At 36.6% G+C, this 18613-nt stretch overlaps 1 protein-coding gene across 15 annotated transcripts in view; it reads right to left on the minus strand.

Moving 5' to 3' along the window:
- Positions 1-18613, minus strand: part of ank1a (ankyrin 1, erythrocytic a) — a 157675-nt gene that overhangs the window by 43978 nt on the left and 95084 nt on the right. For 14 of the 15 annotated variants that reach the window (XM_089129824.1, XM_039661689.2, XM_039661687.2 and 11 more), the window contains 10 exons: positions 16569-16723; positions 14988-15199; positions 13253-13457; positions 10939-11035; positions 10547-10775; positions 8898-9026; positions 6122-6241; positions 5956-6040; positions 5737-5811; positions 2268-2399 (listed from right to left, as the gene is read on the minus strand). In XM_089129824.1, the coding sequence (XP_088985950.1) occupies positions 2268-2399; positions 5737-5811; positions 5956-6040; positions 6122-6241; positions 8898-9026; positions 10547-10775; positions 10939-11035; positions 13253-13457; positions 14988-15199; positions 16569-16723 (1439 nt within the window). The remainder of the gene's footprint in view (positions 1-2267; positions 2400-5736; positions 5812-5955; positions 6041-6121; positions 6242-8897; positions 9027-10546; positions 10776-10938; positions 11036-13252; positions 13458-14987; positions 15200-16568; positions 16724-18613) is intronic. The other variant, XM_089129825.1, reaches the window with a different exon arrangement.

The following is an 18613-nucleotide window of genomic DNA, read 5'->3' on the forward strand; positions in this document are numbered from 1 at the left end:
GATAGGAAGGACCTAATCCTCCTAATGTTATAAGGCAAATCTGGAGGACTGAAAAATAGTTCCAAAATGAACGTTTAACAGACGTATTTGATGTTACCTCTTCTGTGTTACATATTTTTACAATGGGAAGCACTCTAGCCACACGGGATTTCAACTTTGTCGACTGGAGACCCAAGTTTGGTTTGAAGACGAAACAATGTTCTCTCACCATTCTTGATTTCTAACACACACTCTGTTTGTTTTTCCATCGTCTCCGGGCGCATTCATTTGTAAATCACGCACGCTTATTTTGCCCTTTAGATCGAAAGATCTGATCTTCGGTGCCCTGTGATAAAGTGTGTGTGAAGCACTGGGAAACTGGAGCAAAATAAGGGAGCCTGAGCAACAGGACAAGGGACAAATGAAAGAGTCAGGGCTGCGTTTCTCAACAGCATTGTGAGACTATTGGTGGCAATTCTACTTAGGCTTACAATGCTTTGCAGATTGCTATATGGTCATATTTCTGCACCTTGAGGGCCTCAACAAAGCCCATTTTCTGCACCGTCCATTACCAATGTACTATTAGGGAGGTTCCAGGAACAGATTTGGGAAGTATTGCTCCAGTCCCAGCCTAAAGTCCACATGCGGAGTCCTTCCTCTCAACATGATAGCCACACAGATTTGGACAAGGCCATGTTTGATTTGTGTGCTGCAGCACACATTATATCAATTCAAACCTAATCACTGAGATATCTGCAAATACAGTCAACAGGGCTTGACATTAACTCCTGCCAACTTGCCAAATACGGGTGGATTTCAGCAGTAGTGTGTAACGCAGTCACTCCCACTAGCCACTTTTTCGGATTGAATTTTATATATAATATACACATTTTTTAAAAAGGCATTTGAAATAATAAGCTAAATGCAATGTAGTGTTGTCAAAAATACAGATTTTTCAATAAATGTCGATACCGTAACATCTGAAAAGCTTCCAAAACTCATTTTCCTATCATTATGTTATGACTTTACTTGTTGGGGCACATCATTATTAACTAGTCATTTAGTAATTGTAGTAATTTGCACATGAATTAGCATTAACAATGAAGTAATTAATCATGTATTAATGCATATATTAGTGTACCTGTCATATTATCTGGAAGTTGAAATACAAGGCTTTGGCTCATTCTGGTAATTAACATATTAATTAACACTACTAGTTAAAAAAATGAGTTATTATGGAATTAATCCAAAATTACATATTTAATCAATAACAATTCATGTATGAACTAATACATTAACCTTACAGACTCTTAATTAGTTCCTATTGTGGTAATCATTCATTAATAGCTTAAATAATCATTAGTTACACATTAATTCAGTATTATCTGTGCATTAGTTAATGCTTATTAGTGCACCCGTATTGTAAAGTGTTACCGTTCTTTCTCTCCGACACAAACCCATCTCCCCTCACTCACTCGTTTCATTTGCACTGGATGAATATTGTTGGTGTTACAGGGCTTGAATTTCGGCAAGGGATTGCGCTTATTGCACATCATTTTTCTCATTCCCGCAGATTTAAATTGAGTTCTTATTGCACTTACACAGTCAAATACACACAAAATAATGTCTTTGTGAATATACACGTAAACACAGCCAGTTATGTTTTAAGTGAACGTGAACAGTTGAGAAAGAAAACACGTGTTACAGTATAATGGATCCATGCGTGAGGTCTTAAAGTGACAGCAGCCTAACATACTGTACCTGCTGGCAAATTATGAGACGATATTAAAAATATCAATATTTTCCCCATGGTATCGATGTCAAATTCTTGTAACTTTGGAAAACTGCTAGCCACAGTGGCTGGTGAGCAAAAAAGTTAATGTCAAGCCATGGCAGTCAATAGATGCAACATCCCAAGATGGTAAGTGCGGCCTTGAAGAGACTCTCCTGTTTCAACAACAGTTATTTACACCTCTGATTTGAAAAGTGTTCATAAAGAGGGGTTTGTAAAGCCATGGTAAGGTGGGAGGGTAGAGGGGTGGTGAGAGGGAGGCAGGGCTTGAAGGGCAGCAAGACTGGGCAAGCAAGATTCCTGCAAACTGGGCACTCACTTTATAAAGTTTTGATTACTCACTGCAGATTAGAAGCATGCTGATATGTATAGCAACAAATATGGCAGCATTTTCATACAGTTACGTCACATGAGACAGATGAATAAGGTCGAATTTGCTCGCAAATCATTTGGGTATTCTTATAGGATCATAGTGAATGGACACCGTGGCACTCACTTTTAGCTTTCTTCCCTTCTCGAGCGGCCCACAGGTTGAGCAGTGTTGAGCTCTGCTCTAAAAGGGAGTTGGGATTCTCCACACGGATCTTATTTATTTCATCTACATTAAACTGCAGTTCACGTCCCAACTCTGCACAGGAATTAGATATGATACATTATGTGCTAGCATGAATGAATTTGTTCCTTCACTATGAAGTGACTCATATTAGACTAAAGCATGATTGACTGAAGTATGAGGCCACTCAATAAAATACTTTTGTATCAATAAACTGACAAATCAATAATCAATCACTTGTACAAATTGGCGGATAAACAGATAAATCAACAAAGAAATCTGAAATCAGTGTCAAAATAACAAATTATCGCATTGAAAAGCTTCGCATATTTAATTTCTCACGGATTTATGTTGTAGGTCTATATTTATGCTCTAGTGTTACGCCAGTGCATCCCTAGCCACTTATGCTGAGAAATATGGTCATTAGGTTAGAAAAACGTAATAATAGGCATCTTTAGCTCTTGAAGATTAAAGTAATTATGTGTTGACAGGAGAGCGTGTAATGACAAAAAAATACTGCAGGAAATGAAACGTTGAAATAAGAAATTTATTTGCATAAATGTGTATGACACGATCTGACACGCCTCCTTCCAGACCTCACATCATTGCTACATTTTGTAGACCTAAATTGACTAAACTAACGAAACTATATGTATAGTGTACTCTACTATATATTATATTATACTTAAATGAAAAGTGCTTATTTCATTCAATCTTTATTAAGGACAGAGAATCCCGGTCCATAGTATTAAAAAAATAAAACATAATACATACAGTTTAATAATAATACAGTTTACCCTTATGAGCAAGAGCGCCAGTGCTTCGATAATTAAGTACAATAGTTATGATAATTAATTGTTTTATTAGTATTCATTCCTTCATTTATCTGTTTATACAATAACTGTCAAATGTCCTAATTTTATAATTAATTGATCATTGATTTGTCAATTAGTTCAACAGTTGATTATTAGGTTGCATGAATAGGCCCCCGTATGAAGCCCTTATAGCATGAACAAAAGTTTAGCTTACGCAAAATTATCTCTAGTAAAGCCAAAGAATTAAGCCAAAGCTAGTCAATATTTGATCTCATCTGCACATGCTAGACTATGAAAGCTTGTTTCCGCAAATTAATGAAAAATAAAAAAGGTAATTGCGACTTTTTATCTCACAATTCTGACTTTTTTTCTCACAATTGCGAGTTTACATCTATAAAGTCAGAATTGCGTGATATAAAGTCGCAAATGCGTGTTATAAAGTCAGAATTGCGAGATATAAAGTCAGAATTGCGAGATATAAAGTCGCAATTGCGTGTTATAAAGTCAGAACTGCGAGATATAAAGTCGCAATTGCGTGTTATAAAGTCAGAATTGCGAGATATAAAGTCGCAATTGCGTGTTATCAAGTCAGAATTGCGCGTTATAAAGTCGCAATTGCGTGTTATAAAGTCAGAACTGCGAGATATAAAGTCGCAATTGTGTGTTATAAAGTCAGAATTGCGAGATATAAAGTCGCAATTGCGTGTTATAAAGTCAGAATTGCGCGTTATAAAGTCAGAATTGCGTGATATAAAGTCGCAATTGCGTGTTATAAAGTCAGAATTGCGCGTTATAAAGTCAGAATTGCACGTTATAAAGTCAGAATTGCGTGATATAAAGTCGCAATTGCGTGTTATAAAGTCAGAATTGCGTGTTATAAAGTCAGAATTGCGTGATATAAAGTCGCAATTGCGTGTTATAAAGTCAGAATTGCGCGTTATAAAGTCAGAATTGCACGTTATAAAGTCAGTATTGCGTGATATAAAGTCGCAATTGCGTGTTATAAAGTCAGAATTGCGTGTTATAAAGTCAGAATTGCGTGATATAAAGTCGCAATTGCGTGTTATAAAGTCAGAATTGCGCGTTATAAAGTCAGAATTGCGCGTTATAAAGTCAGAATTGCACGTTATAAAGTCAGAATTGCGTGATATAAAGTCGCAATTGCGTGTTATAAAGTCAGAATTGCGTGATATAAAGTCGCAATTGCGTGTTATAAAGTCAGAATTGCACGTTATAAAGTCAGAATTGCGTGATATAAAGTCGCAATTGCGTGTTATAAAGTCAGAACTGCGAGATATAAAGTCGCAATTGCGTGTTATAAAGTCAGAATTGCGTGATATAAAGTCGCAATTGCGTGTTATAAAGTCAGAATTGCGAGATATAAAGTCAGAATTGCATGATATAAAGTCGCAATTGCATGTTATAAAGTCTCAATTGCGAGATATAAAGTCAGAATTGCGAGATATAAAGTCAGAATTGCGTGTTATAAAGTCAGAATTGCGTGATATAAAGTCAGAATTGTGAGATATAAAGTAAGAATTGTGAGAAATAAAGTCAGAATTGCGTGTTATAAAGTCAGAATTGCGTGATATAAAGTCAGAATTGCGAGATATAAAGTAAGAATTGTGAGAAATAAAGTCAGAATTGCGTGTTATAAAGTCAGAATTGCGTGATATAAAGTCAGAATTGCGAGATATAAAGTCAGAATTGCGTGATATAAAGTCAGAATTGCGAGATATAAAGTCAGAATTGCGAGATATAAAGTAAGAATTGTGAGAAATAAAGTCAGAATTGCATGTTATAAAGTCTCAATTGCGAGATATAAAGTCAGAATTGTGAGAAATAAAGTCAGAATTGTGAGAAATAAAGTCAGAATTGCGTGTTATAAAGTCAGAATTGCGTGATATAAAGTCAGAATTGCGAGATATAAAGTAAGAATTGCGAGATATAAAGTCAGAATTTCGAGATATAAAGTCAGAATTGCTAGATATTGAGTCAGAATTGTGAGATATAAAGTCAGAATTGCGAGATATAAAGTCAGAATTGCGAGATATAAAGTCAGAATTGCGAGATAAAGTCAGAATTGCGTGATATAAAGTCAGAATTGCGAGATATAAAGTCAGAATTTCGAGAAATAAAGTCAGAATTGCGAGATATAAAGTCAGAATTGCTAGATATTGAGTCAGAATTGTGAGATATAAAGTCAGAATTGCGAGATATAAAGTCAGAATTGCGAGATATAAAGTCAGAATAGTGAAATATAGTCAGAATTGCGAGACATAAACTATTCCAAGGGAAAAAAAAGTCTTTCTGAGAAAAGATGTCAGAATTTCGAGATATAAACTCGCAATTATGTGTTATTTAGTCAGAGTTGCGAGATTGTAAACTCGCAATTGTGAGATAAAAAGTCGCAATGAAAAAAAAAAGTTTATTCAGTTGCGGAAACAAGCTTCCATTCTAGACATTGTGGTAAATTTGGGACCTTGAAGTAAATGACTTGTCAAAACATTTTGAATTCTCAGCAGAGAAATGGACATCTGCCTTGACAAGACATGGCCAGTGAAGCGAAAGAAGTGCATTCAAACCCACACACTCACCAGCCCAGCTCAGGCCTAGCTGTTCAGCTATTAAAGCCATCTTTAACTCCGTCCTTTCCATGGCGCTCAGTGATGCTGCAGAAACCAGACCATCATTGGCTCAAGAGTTCAGCAATCTGATGCTGCAGCTCACATCTTATTCAAAGCAGGGTCAGGCAAAGGTCGTATGAGATTTGGGGGCTTAACATGCAGGAGCTGTCAGTGTGGGAGCAATCTTACCCAAGGCTGGTTCATTTAAAGCACTGTATCTTTCTCTCAGAGCCAAAGGTGTCAGAGTCCTCCTTCGTTCATCACTTCCTATGATCTGTTATATAGAAATAAATCACTGTTAGAGAACATTATCTGAATGGACGCATGTGACATGTTTGGACCTTTGTATTAGTACCTTAATGCATGGTGGCATGGTAACGTTGAGGTTGCACAAAACATGTTGACAATCTTCGTATTTGGTTGATTTGCGCAAGAAAGACAAAAAGCCAGAAGGATCTTTACTGCTGTCTCGCACCTGGGAGAAAAGGAAAGGAAGTCGATATACTGTGAACATGTGATGATATATTACTGTATATAAATATTACATTTGAGCCAAGCATGGGCTCGTGTTTTGAGCCATATTTTTTTTTTATTATACATAAAAATGTAATTTATGATGTGAAATATTCTAAAATTAAAATTTAGATGATCCCTTCCAGTATGTCTAATTTCTTCTTTCGTTCTTTTTTTTCAATGAAAGCATTTAATGACGTGTAAAGCTCCAAAACGTGTACCAAATTTGAATGTGTGCAAGTGTGAATGAGATGTAAACGTCAGGTCTGTTGCATACACAGATACTCGATGGATCTCTTCTTTAAGCTAGTTTAGTAAAGAGAGAATTTGATATTGTGCAAAATAACCAAATAAACCAACCAAATAAACCCTAAATTCAAAACAGCAACTGGGCAGAGATGACCTGTAACTTTTCTAAATGTCATAATCATGTAACAAACACGGATTTATTACTTCAATGAGCTCATTGTTTCTGCCTTAAAGGAGTAGTTCACTTTAAAAAAAACTTTAGCTGATAATTTACTCACCCCCATGTCATCCAAGATGTCCACGTCTTTCTTTCTTCAGTCGAAAAGAAATTAAGGTTTTTGATGAAAACGTTCCAGGATTTTCTCCATATAATGGACTTCAATGGGGTCCAAATGAGAGTTTCAGTGCAGCTTCAAAGGGCTTTAAACGACACCAGACGATGAATAAGGGTCTTATCTAGCGAAATGATCGCTCATTTAAAAAAAAAAAAGTTTACGTTTTATAAGCACAAATGCTCACCTTGCTGTGTTCTGTGATGAGCGTTCGTGACTCTCCTGTTCAACGAATGAAATGACTCGAAAAAAGATTTGTTCATTTGTTCAAAGGCGAGCATTTGTGCTTATAAAACTTAAACTTTGTTATTCATTTTTGAAATGACCAATCGTTTCACTAGATAAGACCCTTATTCATCGTCTGGTGTCGTTTAAATGTGCCATCTAACATCATAAATCAAATCCTACTCCATATTCCATAACAGATGGGGGCAGTATACCTCCAAAAAATGACTTGTGCTCCTACCATCGCGCATGTTATTCAAATCATTTGACATGATAGTAAAAGGTTGGAAGACCGCAGTTTCACGTGGAACATTTGGAGATTTTTAGAGATCAGAGACTCAATGAACTAAACACTAGAGTGAACTAAACTAAACACTATGAATCTCAACACTAAATGATGAAGACCGCCTCATAGATCTCAAAAACAAGCTGGTGCATTTCGACGGTATGGGAAAATAAAAGCTTGGGCAATTATTTAAAGTTTATGGTATTCGTTTTGTTCATATTACACTTTTATTGTTAGTGAATTAATTTGACAGACAGCATTCGCTGATGTTGATCAAGCTAGTGCCGTGAATTCACCGTGAGACACACGCAATTGACACTTAGCAAGCAGGTTAGTTAAGCTCTCAGATTCTGTCAATTATATTACGCAATTCAAAGAATAAATACCGTTTTGGCGCTTGTACATGTTACACTACAGATCCCTAGCGCACGTGAACCGATCGTCTCTACTAGCTTGAAAAAGAACACGAACACTGGTGAAAGATACAGTATGCTACAACTTACCAAAATGTATTCCTCATGCATAATGTCAACCAATCATTTTTTGAACTCTTCCCTGAACTGAAATGTAGTAGTGGGCTGTATTTCCACACGACTGACATCAGGTTCAAGTACACACAAGCCGGCCGGCGCGAGCGCGACTCACTCGTCTATTGCAGTTTGGCTGGCGCTAACGTTGCCCGTCCGCATACCGCCTCCCATGGCCGGAACTGGTATTACGACACCTGCCGGGCCGGGGCTAGTCATTTAGCATGCTAATTCAGGTTAATATCTCGGCAGCACTATAACTTGTCAGTTTTTTAATGACATCTTTGCACTTATTTCTTCTCATTCTTTTGATGCGTGTAGCTCATTTTTCGTATATTGTTACCTCAATTATTACATATGCCACCTTTAAAGCCCTTTGAAGAAAATCTCAATTGGACCTTGAACCGTTTGGTTCCCATTGAAGTTCATTATATGGAGAAAATCCTGGAATGTTTTCATCAAAAACCTTAATTTCTTTTCGACTGAAGAAAGAAAGCCATGGACATCTTGGATGACATGGGGGTGAGTAAAGTGAACTAATCCTTTAAATGATTACATGTTTTTAATTAATACATTTTTAGCTAACTGTGATTTTGTATATGAAGAGTTCAGATGCAAAAGCCTCTAAATGCCATTTGAAATTTTCTTCTTTAACGATGATTTTTAGTAGTTCAGTAATTTCACTTAAATAACAATTAATAGGTAATCTTCATTGCCATTTAAGTGAAATCACTGAACTTAAATATACAAGCTTGATAAAAATGATCATTCTAGAAGAAAATTTCAAATGGCACTTAGAGGCTTTTGCATCTGAACTCTTCATATGTACATTTCTGAAATACATAACTTAGACAGTTAGAGTTACTCTGATAACAGATAACTCTAAACTGTAATGTAGACTCATGCATTTTCTGTAAAGCTGCTTTGAAATGATGTGTATTGTGAAAAGCGTTATACAAATAAATGTGAATTGAATTGACCTGGGTGTGATGGCTTTACCTTGACAGACACAGGCAGTCTGTTGTCTCTGAAGGCTTGGAAGCTGAAACAGCGAGGCTGCTGGGCGGCTTTCCTTATGGGAACCAGGTTTCCTGAACACTCCAAGTACAACGGCATGCCCTCCATGACCTGCAGAACAAACACCCATTTAGCGGATTTACAGTAGATGCATCCTAAATCAATCACATTAGACAATATCTAGTAAACTTTACAAGCAACACATTTACTTCTGTAATGTCACGTATTTCAGAATATTGAAAGAGAGAGAGAAAAAAAGTGTAGGTTTGTATTTTATCTATGCGGATTCGATTGGACTGTGAAAAGTGGGTTTTCCAATTTAGAATCGAGTCAAACCTCAAATGCAATTTTGTGTTCAATTATGGAAAGATCCTTGTTTTCTGAAACACCTCCATTTGGCTACTGGTTACAATTATTTTCCACAACCACACTGTAAAAAGGGGTAGCCTGCAACCTATATATATACATATATATATATATATATATATGAAGAGTTCAGATGCAAAAGCCTCTATGAGCCATTTGAAATTTTCTTCTAAAATTATCATTTTTATCAAGCTTGTATATTTAAGTTCAGTGATTTCACTTAAATGGCATAATTTAAGTGGCATAATTAAAGAAGAAAATTTCAAATGGCATTTAGAGGCTTTTGCATCTGAACTCTTCATATATATATATATACATACAATATTGCTGAATCCACCAAGCTAGTTGAATACAATCAGTTACCTTTTCTTTTTTTCCCCAAAAATTACTAAAACAATTATTTTGTTAATACTTCAATTTGGAGAATTGTACACTCATAAAAACCAAACTTGACAATTCTTGTATTAATATAGAATATTGTGGTATTTATTTGTGCACATTTTTAAAAATTCATGGATCCTTGTGATCTTTAATCAAAATGACAGTTCCCTCATGTAGTGACATCTCTTCTCTCACTCAATAGCAAACCAACTATCCAATCAAATCCCCACAAACAAAGTTTGTGTCTGTCAGTCATATAATGGAGGTCTATGGTCACCACCTCAAAGAGCATGCACAGAGAAGTCCAGATTAAACATGATTTAATGACTCGTAAATGTAAGTACACATTGATGGCCTAAGACACGAAACGAGCGGTTTGTGTGAGAAAACGAACAGCATTTATATCGTTTTTACCTCTTGTAACCACAGCCACTTCCAAGTGATCTGAGGGCACGGGCGCTTTATACCACGGGCTGTGGTAAAAACGATATAAATACTGTTCGTTTTCTCACACAAACCGCTCGTTTCGTGTCTTAGGCCATCAATGTGTACTTACATTTACGAGTCATTATATCATGTTTAATATGTGAGGTGGTGACCATAGACCTCCATTGTATGACTGATAGACACAAACGGTTTGACCTAAAAATATCAAAATTGAAACTACTGTGGAAACAAAGACGCGTACATCTTGGATGCCCTTGAGGTAAGCTAAAACATACCAAAAATTAATTTCAAAGTGAACTATCCCTTTAACAGGGTCCATTTTTATTTCATATTGACTTTCTGTTTTTAGGTTTAAATGTATTATTATTGAGATAATGGCACATGCTGTAAACACAATAGATGCACAACACACAAAAACACAAATAGTATCATATGACCTCAATGTCTCTGCTACGAGCCACTTCAGAAAAGTTCTCGTGCTGCTCCAGGGTTTTGTCCATTTTGTCATCAGTCATGCAATAACACCGGAGACGACCCTCTCTGGCTTCATTCATCTTTGCAAAAACTACAAACTTGGCCATGTACGGCACGGCGGACAGCTCGCAGTACAGAAGGTTAGCGAAGGACACGGCCTCCGCCGTCCGAGGACAGTCTGCCAGCCAGAAACTGCGGGAGAGCAACGCGTAGAGGTTTTAAAGTGAGCAAGGTCAAATTCAACTTTTATTTATTGATACAGCACATTTAAACACAACTGTGTTGCCAAAAGTGCTTCACAAATTGAGAATTTAATAATAACACTCAATGAGAATGGTGTTCAGTGATGACTTACCGGGCAGAGACATTGGTGGTGAAACTGGCACAATCATTGGAATACATAAGTTTGGTGGTGCCAGTTATATCTTCCCACTGGGCAGGAGCTGTGCCACCTATGAAACGGAGAGTAATTCGGGTGAAAATAAACATGCAATAAATAAAAAGCCTTATAAAAGGCATCCCATTTGATAAATCTGGTTACTTTGGTTTTAAAATGATGGTTTTTGAATTGCATAATAAAAGCATTATCCTTGCATTGATCACTATTGAACCTTGGTTGAGATTTGAAACTTCTGTGCCACTAGTGGCATTAAATGGAATTGCAACTAATTTTTGTCTTTTTTCAGTTTTTTTTCAGAGGGTGTGTCTATTATATTTTAGTTAGATATAGATTTGTCATCTTCTTAAATGTAACTTTTTTTTTGCTCATTTTAGTATAATCTACACCCCTTTCAACAAGCCATATGATATAAGCTATCATTCATCCGTAAAAAAATAATTTTAAAGAGTCAGTCAAACTATGAATATTGATTTGCACATTCAACCAGAAAATACTTTAAGATTAAAAACGACACACTGCATCACGTTAAATTAGCACCTATTGTTTCCTACACATATATTTGTACATATTAAATTTCCCCCATTTTATTACATAATGATATACACTCATTTTCCCAATCAGTATTTCTCTCTAAAACACCTAAAAATAAGAAAGGTATGCACCAATATTATTACTTATATATTATTATAGTATGTGTATTAATATGTTGAATTAGTTTTTAGATTTAAATATTAGGTTAGGTTTTGGTAAATTTGTTATGTACTTATTAGTATATATATATAGCATTATATATATATATATAGTATTTTTGTTTGCATTTCAGTTTTAGTTATTTTTATTACATTTTATTTCAGTTAGTTTCTGATTTTTGAAGTAGTCTTTTTAAGTAGTTCATTTAATACTTATATTTCCTTTTTATTGCAATGAACAAAAAAGTAGCTGTAGTTAACAATAACAACACCGTTTTGCAATTGTATAAATCTGAATGAATGAAGAAATATATAATAGAACAAGAAAAATAAACGTACACAATTTTGCTTCAAGTAAAATGATCTCGTTTTCAGGACATTTCGATTATTATTTTTTTTTTTATCACCAGAAAATAATGATTAAGAAAAATATTTTTGGGGGGTATATTACAGTGTCATTGTTACACGTTACATGTAGTTATAATAACAAGAAATGATGCATAATTACATGCAACTTGCCCTAAACCGAACCTAATCATAACCCTATAGTAAGTACATGTAGTTCCTTAATATCACTCAGCACTTAAATGTATAAATACAGTGTAACAAAGACACCTTTGTTACAATTTATGGTAACACTTTATTTTACAATGTCCTTATTACATATGTTACATGTATGCATAATTACATGCAACTAACCCTAAACCAAACCCTTAACCCTATAGTAGTTGCCTAATATTACTCAATACTTAAATATATAATTATACCGTAACAAGGTGTTACAGTGTAATTATATATTTAAGTATTGAGTAATATGAATTATGTACATACATACTCACTATAGGGTTAGTGTTTGGTTTAGGGTTAGTTGCATTTAAATGAGTAGTTCACTTTTAAAAAAACTTTTGCTGATAATTTACTCACCCCCATGTCATCCTTTCTTCAGTCGAAAAGAAATTAAGGTTTTTGATGAAAACATTCCAGGATTTTTCTCCATATAATGGACTTCAATGGGGTCCAAACTGTTCAAGGTCCAAATGAGAGTTTCAGTGCAGCTTCAAAGGGCTTTAAACGACACCAGACGATGAATAAGGGTCTTATCAAGCGAAACGATCACTCATTTAATAAATAAATAAAAAAGTTTACGTTTTATAAGCTCAAATGCTCGCCTTGCTCTGTTCTGTGATGAGCGTTCGTGACTCTCCTGTTCGAACTCGTTCATCAAAATGAACAAATCTTTTTTCGAGTCATGACTCGAAGGTCCATCGCCTGGTGTCGTTTAAAGCCCTTTGAAGCTGCACTGAAACTCTCATTTGGACCTTGAACAGTTTGGACCCCATTCAAGTCCATTATATGGAGAAAATCCTGGATTGTTTTCATCAAAAACCTTAATTTTTTTTCGACTGAAGAAAGAAAGACATGGACATCTTGGATGACAAGGGGGTGAATAAATTATTAGCAAAAGTTTTTTTTTAAAAAAAAGTGAACTACTCCTTTAATTCTGCATAATTTACATTTATGACTGTGGTAAGTAGGACGTAACCATTGTTTGCAATGTAAAAAGCTGCATGTCTGGTTACCGATGACACTGCAGAGCAGGCGGAGGCTGGTGGTGTCGCCCTCGCCGGCGTCCCGTGGACTCGACCTCCAGGAGGGAGGCAGAGGAATCCTCAGGCCGATGGGACGGTGAAACTTGCGCCGGCGAGGCTCTACCGTCACCACAGGCCCGAACGTGGCTTGGTTCCCCAGAAGCTTGGCCACCAGCTCATCGGGGACCGGCTGGGCCTGAGCGCCGAGGAGAACACCCAAACAGAGCGGAAGAGCGCAAAGCACAAGATGAGACGGGGCGGGGAAGGGCAAAGGTCACAGAGAAGAAAACGAGACACCGACAAATAGCAAACAGTATATTTACGTATGAAAATAGAGCGAGGTTCAGCACAAACAACATTTTTTTTATTAATTAGAATTAATCAATGGAAAGAATAGACAGAAGATATATTTTCTAATTATTGCAATTCAAGACACCAAATTTAGCTGGTCAATCAGTCTTATTTATTAATGGAAAATGTGTTACAAACATCGAACCAAACTTGATTCAAAAGACACAACAATTTGACCCTGTATAGTTGTAAAGCTTTTGAAGATCTTTGAGTTCAACTTCACTATAATCATAATGTTATTTATTTACAATCAATTACAGATTAAGTTGTCAGGTGTGCCATATTGAGGTTAATATGTTGATATCAAAGCATTACAATCCTTGGACAGTTCTCACATTTTAAATGTATTATAAGTAAAGTGTACAACATGCATATTTGGGTATTTGTCGGATCAGGAGTGACATTTTACTGAAAGTATTTCTCACAGACTTTCTTATTTTATTGTCTCGGTAATTAAACCAACCTGAGCTATCTGCAACAAATCTTCTGAAAATACCAAAACTGAGTGAAACATTTCAGTACGTCATTGCGGAAAAATATGTAAAAAAAATATTTTTAAGCCACAGATTTCCTGACTTTTTAAACAACATGAAACAATGTATGGGTTGTAATCCAGCACAATGAGAACTGATCAAGTTTGTCAATACATTTAGATTATTAGGTCACTTCTCACAAAAAAAAAAGAACAAAAATAATGTAACAAATGATATAAATGATTAAACATATAATGGGTTAAAAACACGCTAAACAACAACAACAACAAAAAAATCAGCTTTGGTATGAGCTGGTTGTTAAACTCGAAAACGAAAGTAAAATACATGCATTGCATTTTAAGTTCCAGAAATGTAAAATATAAAATTGCTTTAAAGATGTTTAATAAAAATATAATAAAAAATTCAGTATCTCAGTTAGACGTTTGTGTATATAAGGTGCTTCAGATATTTTCAATATTACAGAAAAATAGCCATCATCCAATTATTAATAAGTTTCTGCTTGCTTTTTTTATCCTTCTCAACTTACAACTTCCTCAGAGAAAACCTGCCATGACCCTGAAACATTCAAACGTTCTTGCTTTAATTCTCCTGCACTGTAAATATGTCTATATTCAACCTGTTTTGATCCAAGCAGGAAGTAGAAAGACACCATCCCATAATATATACCACACTTCATATTTACCATCCCCAAGCAACTTACAAAATGACATTCATTCACAATCCAAAGGTTAAATTAGCAAGAAATGAAAGATGAGATGTTTGACCGAACAGAAAAAAACAAAACAAATCTAAAAGCTGCCAGATACTTTATAGTAATACGCAGGAGATAAGCTTCCTCCATTTTCCATCACATCTTCCTCCTCATCCTCCTCCCATCTCACCTGCAGTCCAAGACGGACACGCTTGGTGACGGCCGTCTCAGGGAAACTGGCCTGGACCAATGGCACCAGCTTGCTGGTGAGAGAACCCCCTTCTGGGCCAATCAGATCGTTCTCCTGCTGGATCCGGGACACCACGGCAAAGTAGAGCGGGAAGTCGGTCGAGATGATCCGCCTGATCCTTTTCTTCACGAGTTCCTCCTGACTCTCCAGGTCTTCAGTACAACGTTTGCAAATGAATGAGACAAAACGACCACAGTTCAGAAACAGGAAGTTTATGCAGACATCACAACGCCTCGCATGTCCGACAGATTAAAAGTAAACGAAAAAAAAGTGTATTTTACATTAACAAAAACCCCCCCCACACACACTAAAATCCCATTGCTGTAATGTAAAAAAATACAAGTTTGTAACTCTTTCCCCGCCACTGACGCTATTTTCAGTTTTCCGTGTTTTCACTGTTATACGGTAGGTGGCGCTATTACGCATCTTCTGAAAGAGTACTGAAACTCTGGATCATGACATGAATAACATTTTTAACGAATTTGGGACCGAAAATTAGTTTTTTTTTTCTTTAATTGCTAATGCAACCTTATTTACACCACACACTGAACAAAATTAAGCATTGCTTGGTAATTTGTTGACCAAAATTGGTATTGTCTAATTGTGTAGTTAAATTTAACAGCTGACAGATATTCAACGTAATTCATTTGTGAGACAGTCTAATGCTACGTTCACACCGGACGCGAATAGCGCGTCAAATTCGCGTCTACCGCGTGTAGTTTGACGCTTGACCACTTTGTGTTAATTCGCGCGTCAAGAGCGAAACTGACGCGGGTAAAATAAAAAGTTTGAAGCAAAATTTACGCGCGTCAAAACCGAAACCCGTTGACGGCCATCTTTGTTTATATCGTCTCGTATATAAAGTAATAAAATATTTGCTTTGTTGTGCATTATCCCACCATGCATTTAGTCATATACAAAACAATTTATTGAAGCATCCAGACACTTCACCACGTGAGCAAGCAGCTAGGCTCCTGATTGGTTAACGCGGCGCAAATTCACAGCAAAGTTCAGATTTTTCAACTCGGGCGGCACACGCGAATTCACGTCAAACACGTGAATGCACAAATGGCACTAACTAAAGCATTCGCGCTTAACGCGCCAGACACTCAATTCGTGCGAACTTGACGCGCGAATGAGGCGTATTCGCGTCTTCCACGCTCCATGCCTCATTCGCGCCGCAGGAATTTTTCACGCGCGTAATGCGTCTTTGCATTGACTTAACATTGAAATAATTCACGCCTGACGCGCTATTCGCGTCCGGTGTGAACGTACCATAAGAGGGGCAAACAAAACAAAAGAAGTATCAACTGATCTGATAACTCTTGAAAAGTTCTTGTCATGAGTTATTACCATTTTCCAAACAAACTGTGATAATGTGAGAAATGTTGAAAGTGTCTGAATACATTTTGGTTTAACTGTGTAAGATTTAATTTAACAGCAAATATCACTGTATATACCCTACAATACAGTATAACCACATTAATCGGACTTTAAACAGCAGCAGCCGATAGTACACACCTTCATCCATGCCATTGAGGATGGTCTCCAACACCTCGTCACCATATCGATTACGATGTTCCTTCCAGACTGATCCGTTCTCACTCCTCAAGACCACAAGTTCACGATCTCCCCGACCGAGTGCCGCAAAATGAGGAATCTCAACAATCACAGGCCTTCAGGAGCAACATGAGTTAAAGTGTTAGTTTGCAATTTAAAGGTGCAGTGTGTCATTTTTAGGCCGTGTGTAAACCAAAGCATTTTTCCACGCGCCTGGCGTATGTTTTCAATTGTTTTCAATGGGAGCGCCGCGGTTTTTTAAACGCCATGAGCGTACCGAGGCGCTGAGCGTTTTTTTCACGCTGAAGCGTTGAGCGCCCGACGTTTTTTACTGGTTGCTGGGAGTTGAAAAATGTTCAACTTTGGATAAAACACAGCGCTCATCACTGTCACTTCTTACCCAGCCGTCCAATCACAGTGGAGGAGGGGCGGGACTAATACCACACCGAGCAACTGTCAACATTCAAAGTGCTGAGGATATTCTGTATCATAGCAACGAAACGTCTCAACGGAAAAACCGCTGCGCTGCCAAAACGCTCTCATCTCGTCTTCAGCAGAGCGTCTGGCGTTTTCAGCTGGCTAAAAACGCTTTGGTGGACACACGGCCTTAGTGGTGAGGTTGCGAATTGCAATAAACAGAAGTTACGGTGGCTGACAGGGAAAGATGTCGTTGTATGAGACAGCAGAGTATCAGTTAAGCAATGAGGTTTCTTTACAAAGATAAATTAAGAAATTAGGTTTACTTAATTATTCAGTAAAACGATGTGTTATTGCGATTATTATGGTCACTTGTTCATCATTGTTTCAGTGTTTTATTCGCTGACTTTGGCTCGATTCTTAGCAAGAAGAACAACATAGTGACGAAACGTTTAGGGCACATGTAGGAACATGGCTATATGTAAGGAGACCCACGGTGTGTGTACTGTAGATAGAAATGGCTCATTCTAAGGTAATATAAACATAACGGTTCATTAAGGAAGGTTTTTATACACCACTATACACATTAGGGCTGGGTAATAAATATCGATTTCTCGATATTAATCGATTCTCATTTTTACGAACCGATATCGATTCTTAAATCTCAAGAATCGATTAGTCATCCTGTTTCATTTGAATGAATGGATCATTGTATCGCGGCTGCGCGCATCCAAAAAATCGCAATAATCTTTGTCCTTTGTTACTATTGGTATGAAACAAAGTGTCAATTTTCAAATTACGTCCATTTTTTTTAGAAATTCAAAAACATCAATAACGTTTTGGCGCGAGATCGCTCTGGCGCAGCTCAAGAGAAGCAGCAGCGCTGATCTCTCTTCCAGTCACAGCGCCAAATAAACATGAACGAGCATCTGAAAGTGTGTTAAAAGATAGAGTACAACTTATCGAAATCCGTATCATGTCACATTAATTCGCTCAATCAGCGTTTCAACCGTGGAAAGACGTCAGTTAAACAGCTTGTAATCAAAGTCACGTTTTGAAAAATCCACATAAACTAGTCCCTCCAGGATTTCACGATTTTTTGGTGTGATTTTTGCGATCAAAATGACTGATTTTGTGGTGGTAATTTCCAAAAATTTGTGAAAAAATTTGCGATTAATATTTAACATTTACCATAATAGTATTCAGTCCTTCCAGAAAAACACAGAGTTTTTTTTTGTGATTGTTGCGGGCAAAAATTGATTGATTATGCGGCCAGTTTTCTTTAAAAATGCGATGGAATATGTGGGATATTTATGCAATTTTATGCGATGAAATTGCTGGAATTTACAAAAATTGAGGGAACTTGCAAAAATTGCGGTTTGATGAAAAAGAGAAAAAAAGTGATTCCCCCAACATCCTGTTAATATAAGAGTCATTTCTTATTACTTCCTTTGATAAACAAGCATACTACATCATAGAAAGTGCTGGGAATATTTAATTTCTCATCTAGTTTTATTTCAGTGTGCGGGTAATTTCTGTTTGATGCTACTACTTTTATCTTATGTTGTTTATTAAGTAACGACGTGACG

The sequence above is a fragment of the Pimephales promelas genome, chromosome 4, assembly GCF_988280905.1.
Source record: "Pimephales promelas chromosome 4, fPimPro1.hap1.1, whole genome shotgun sequence".
NCBI classification, from domain to species: Eukaryota; Metazoa; Chordata; class Actinopteri; order Cypriniformes; family Leuciscidae; genus Pimephales; species Pimephales promelas.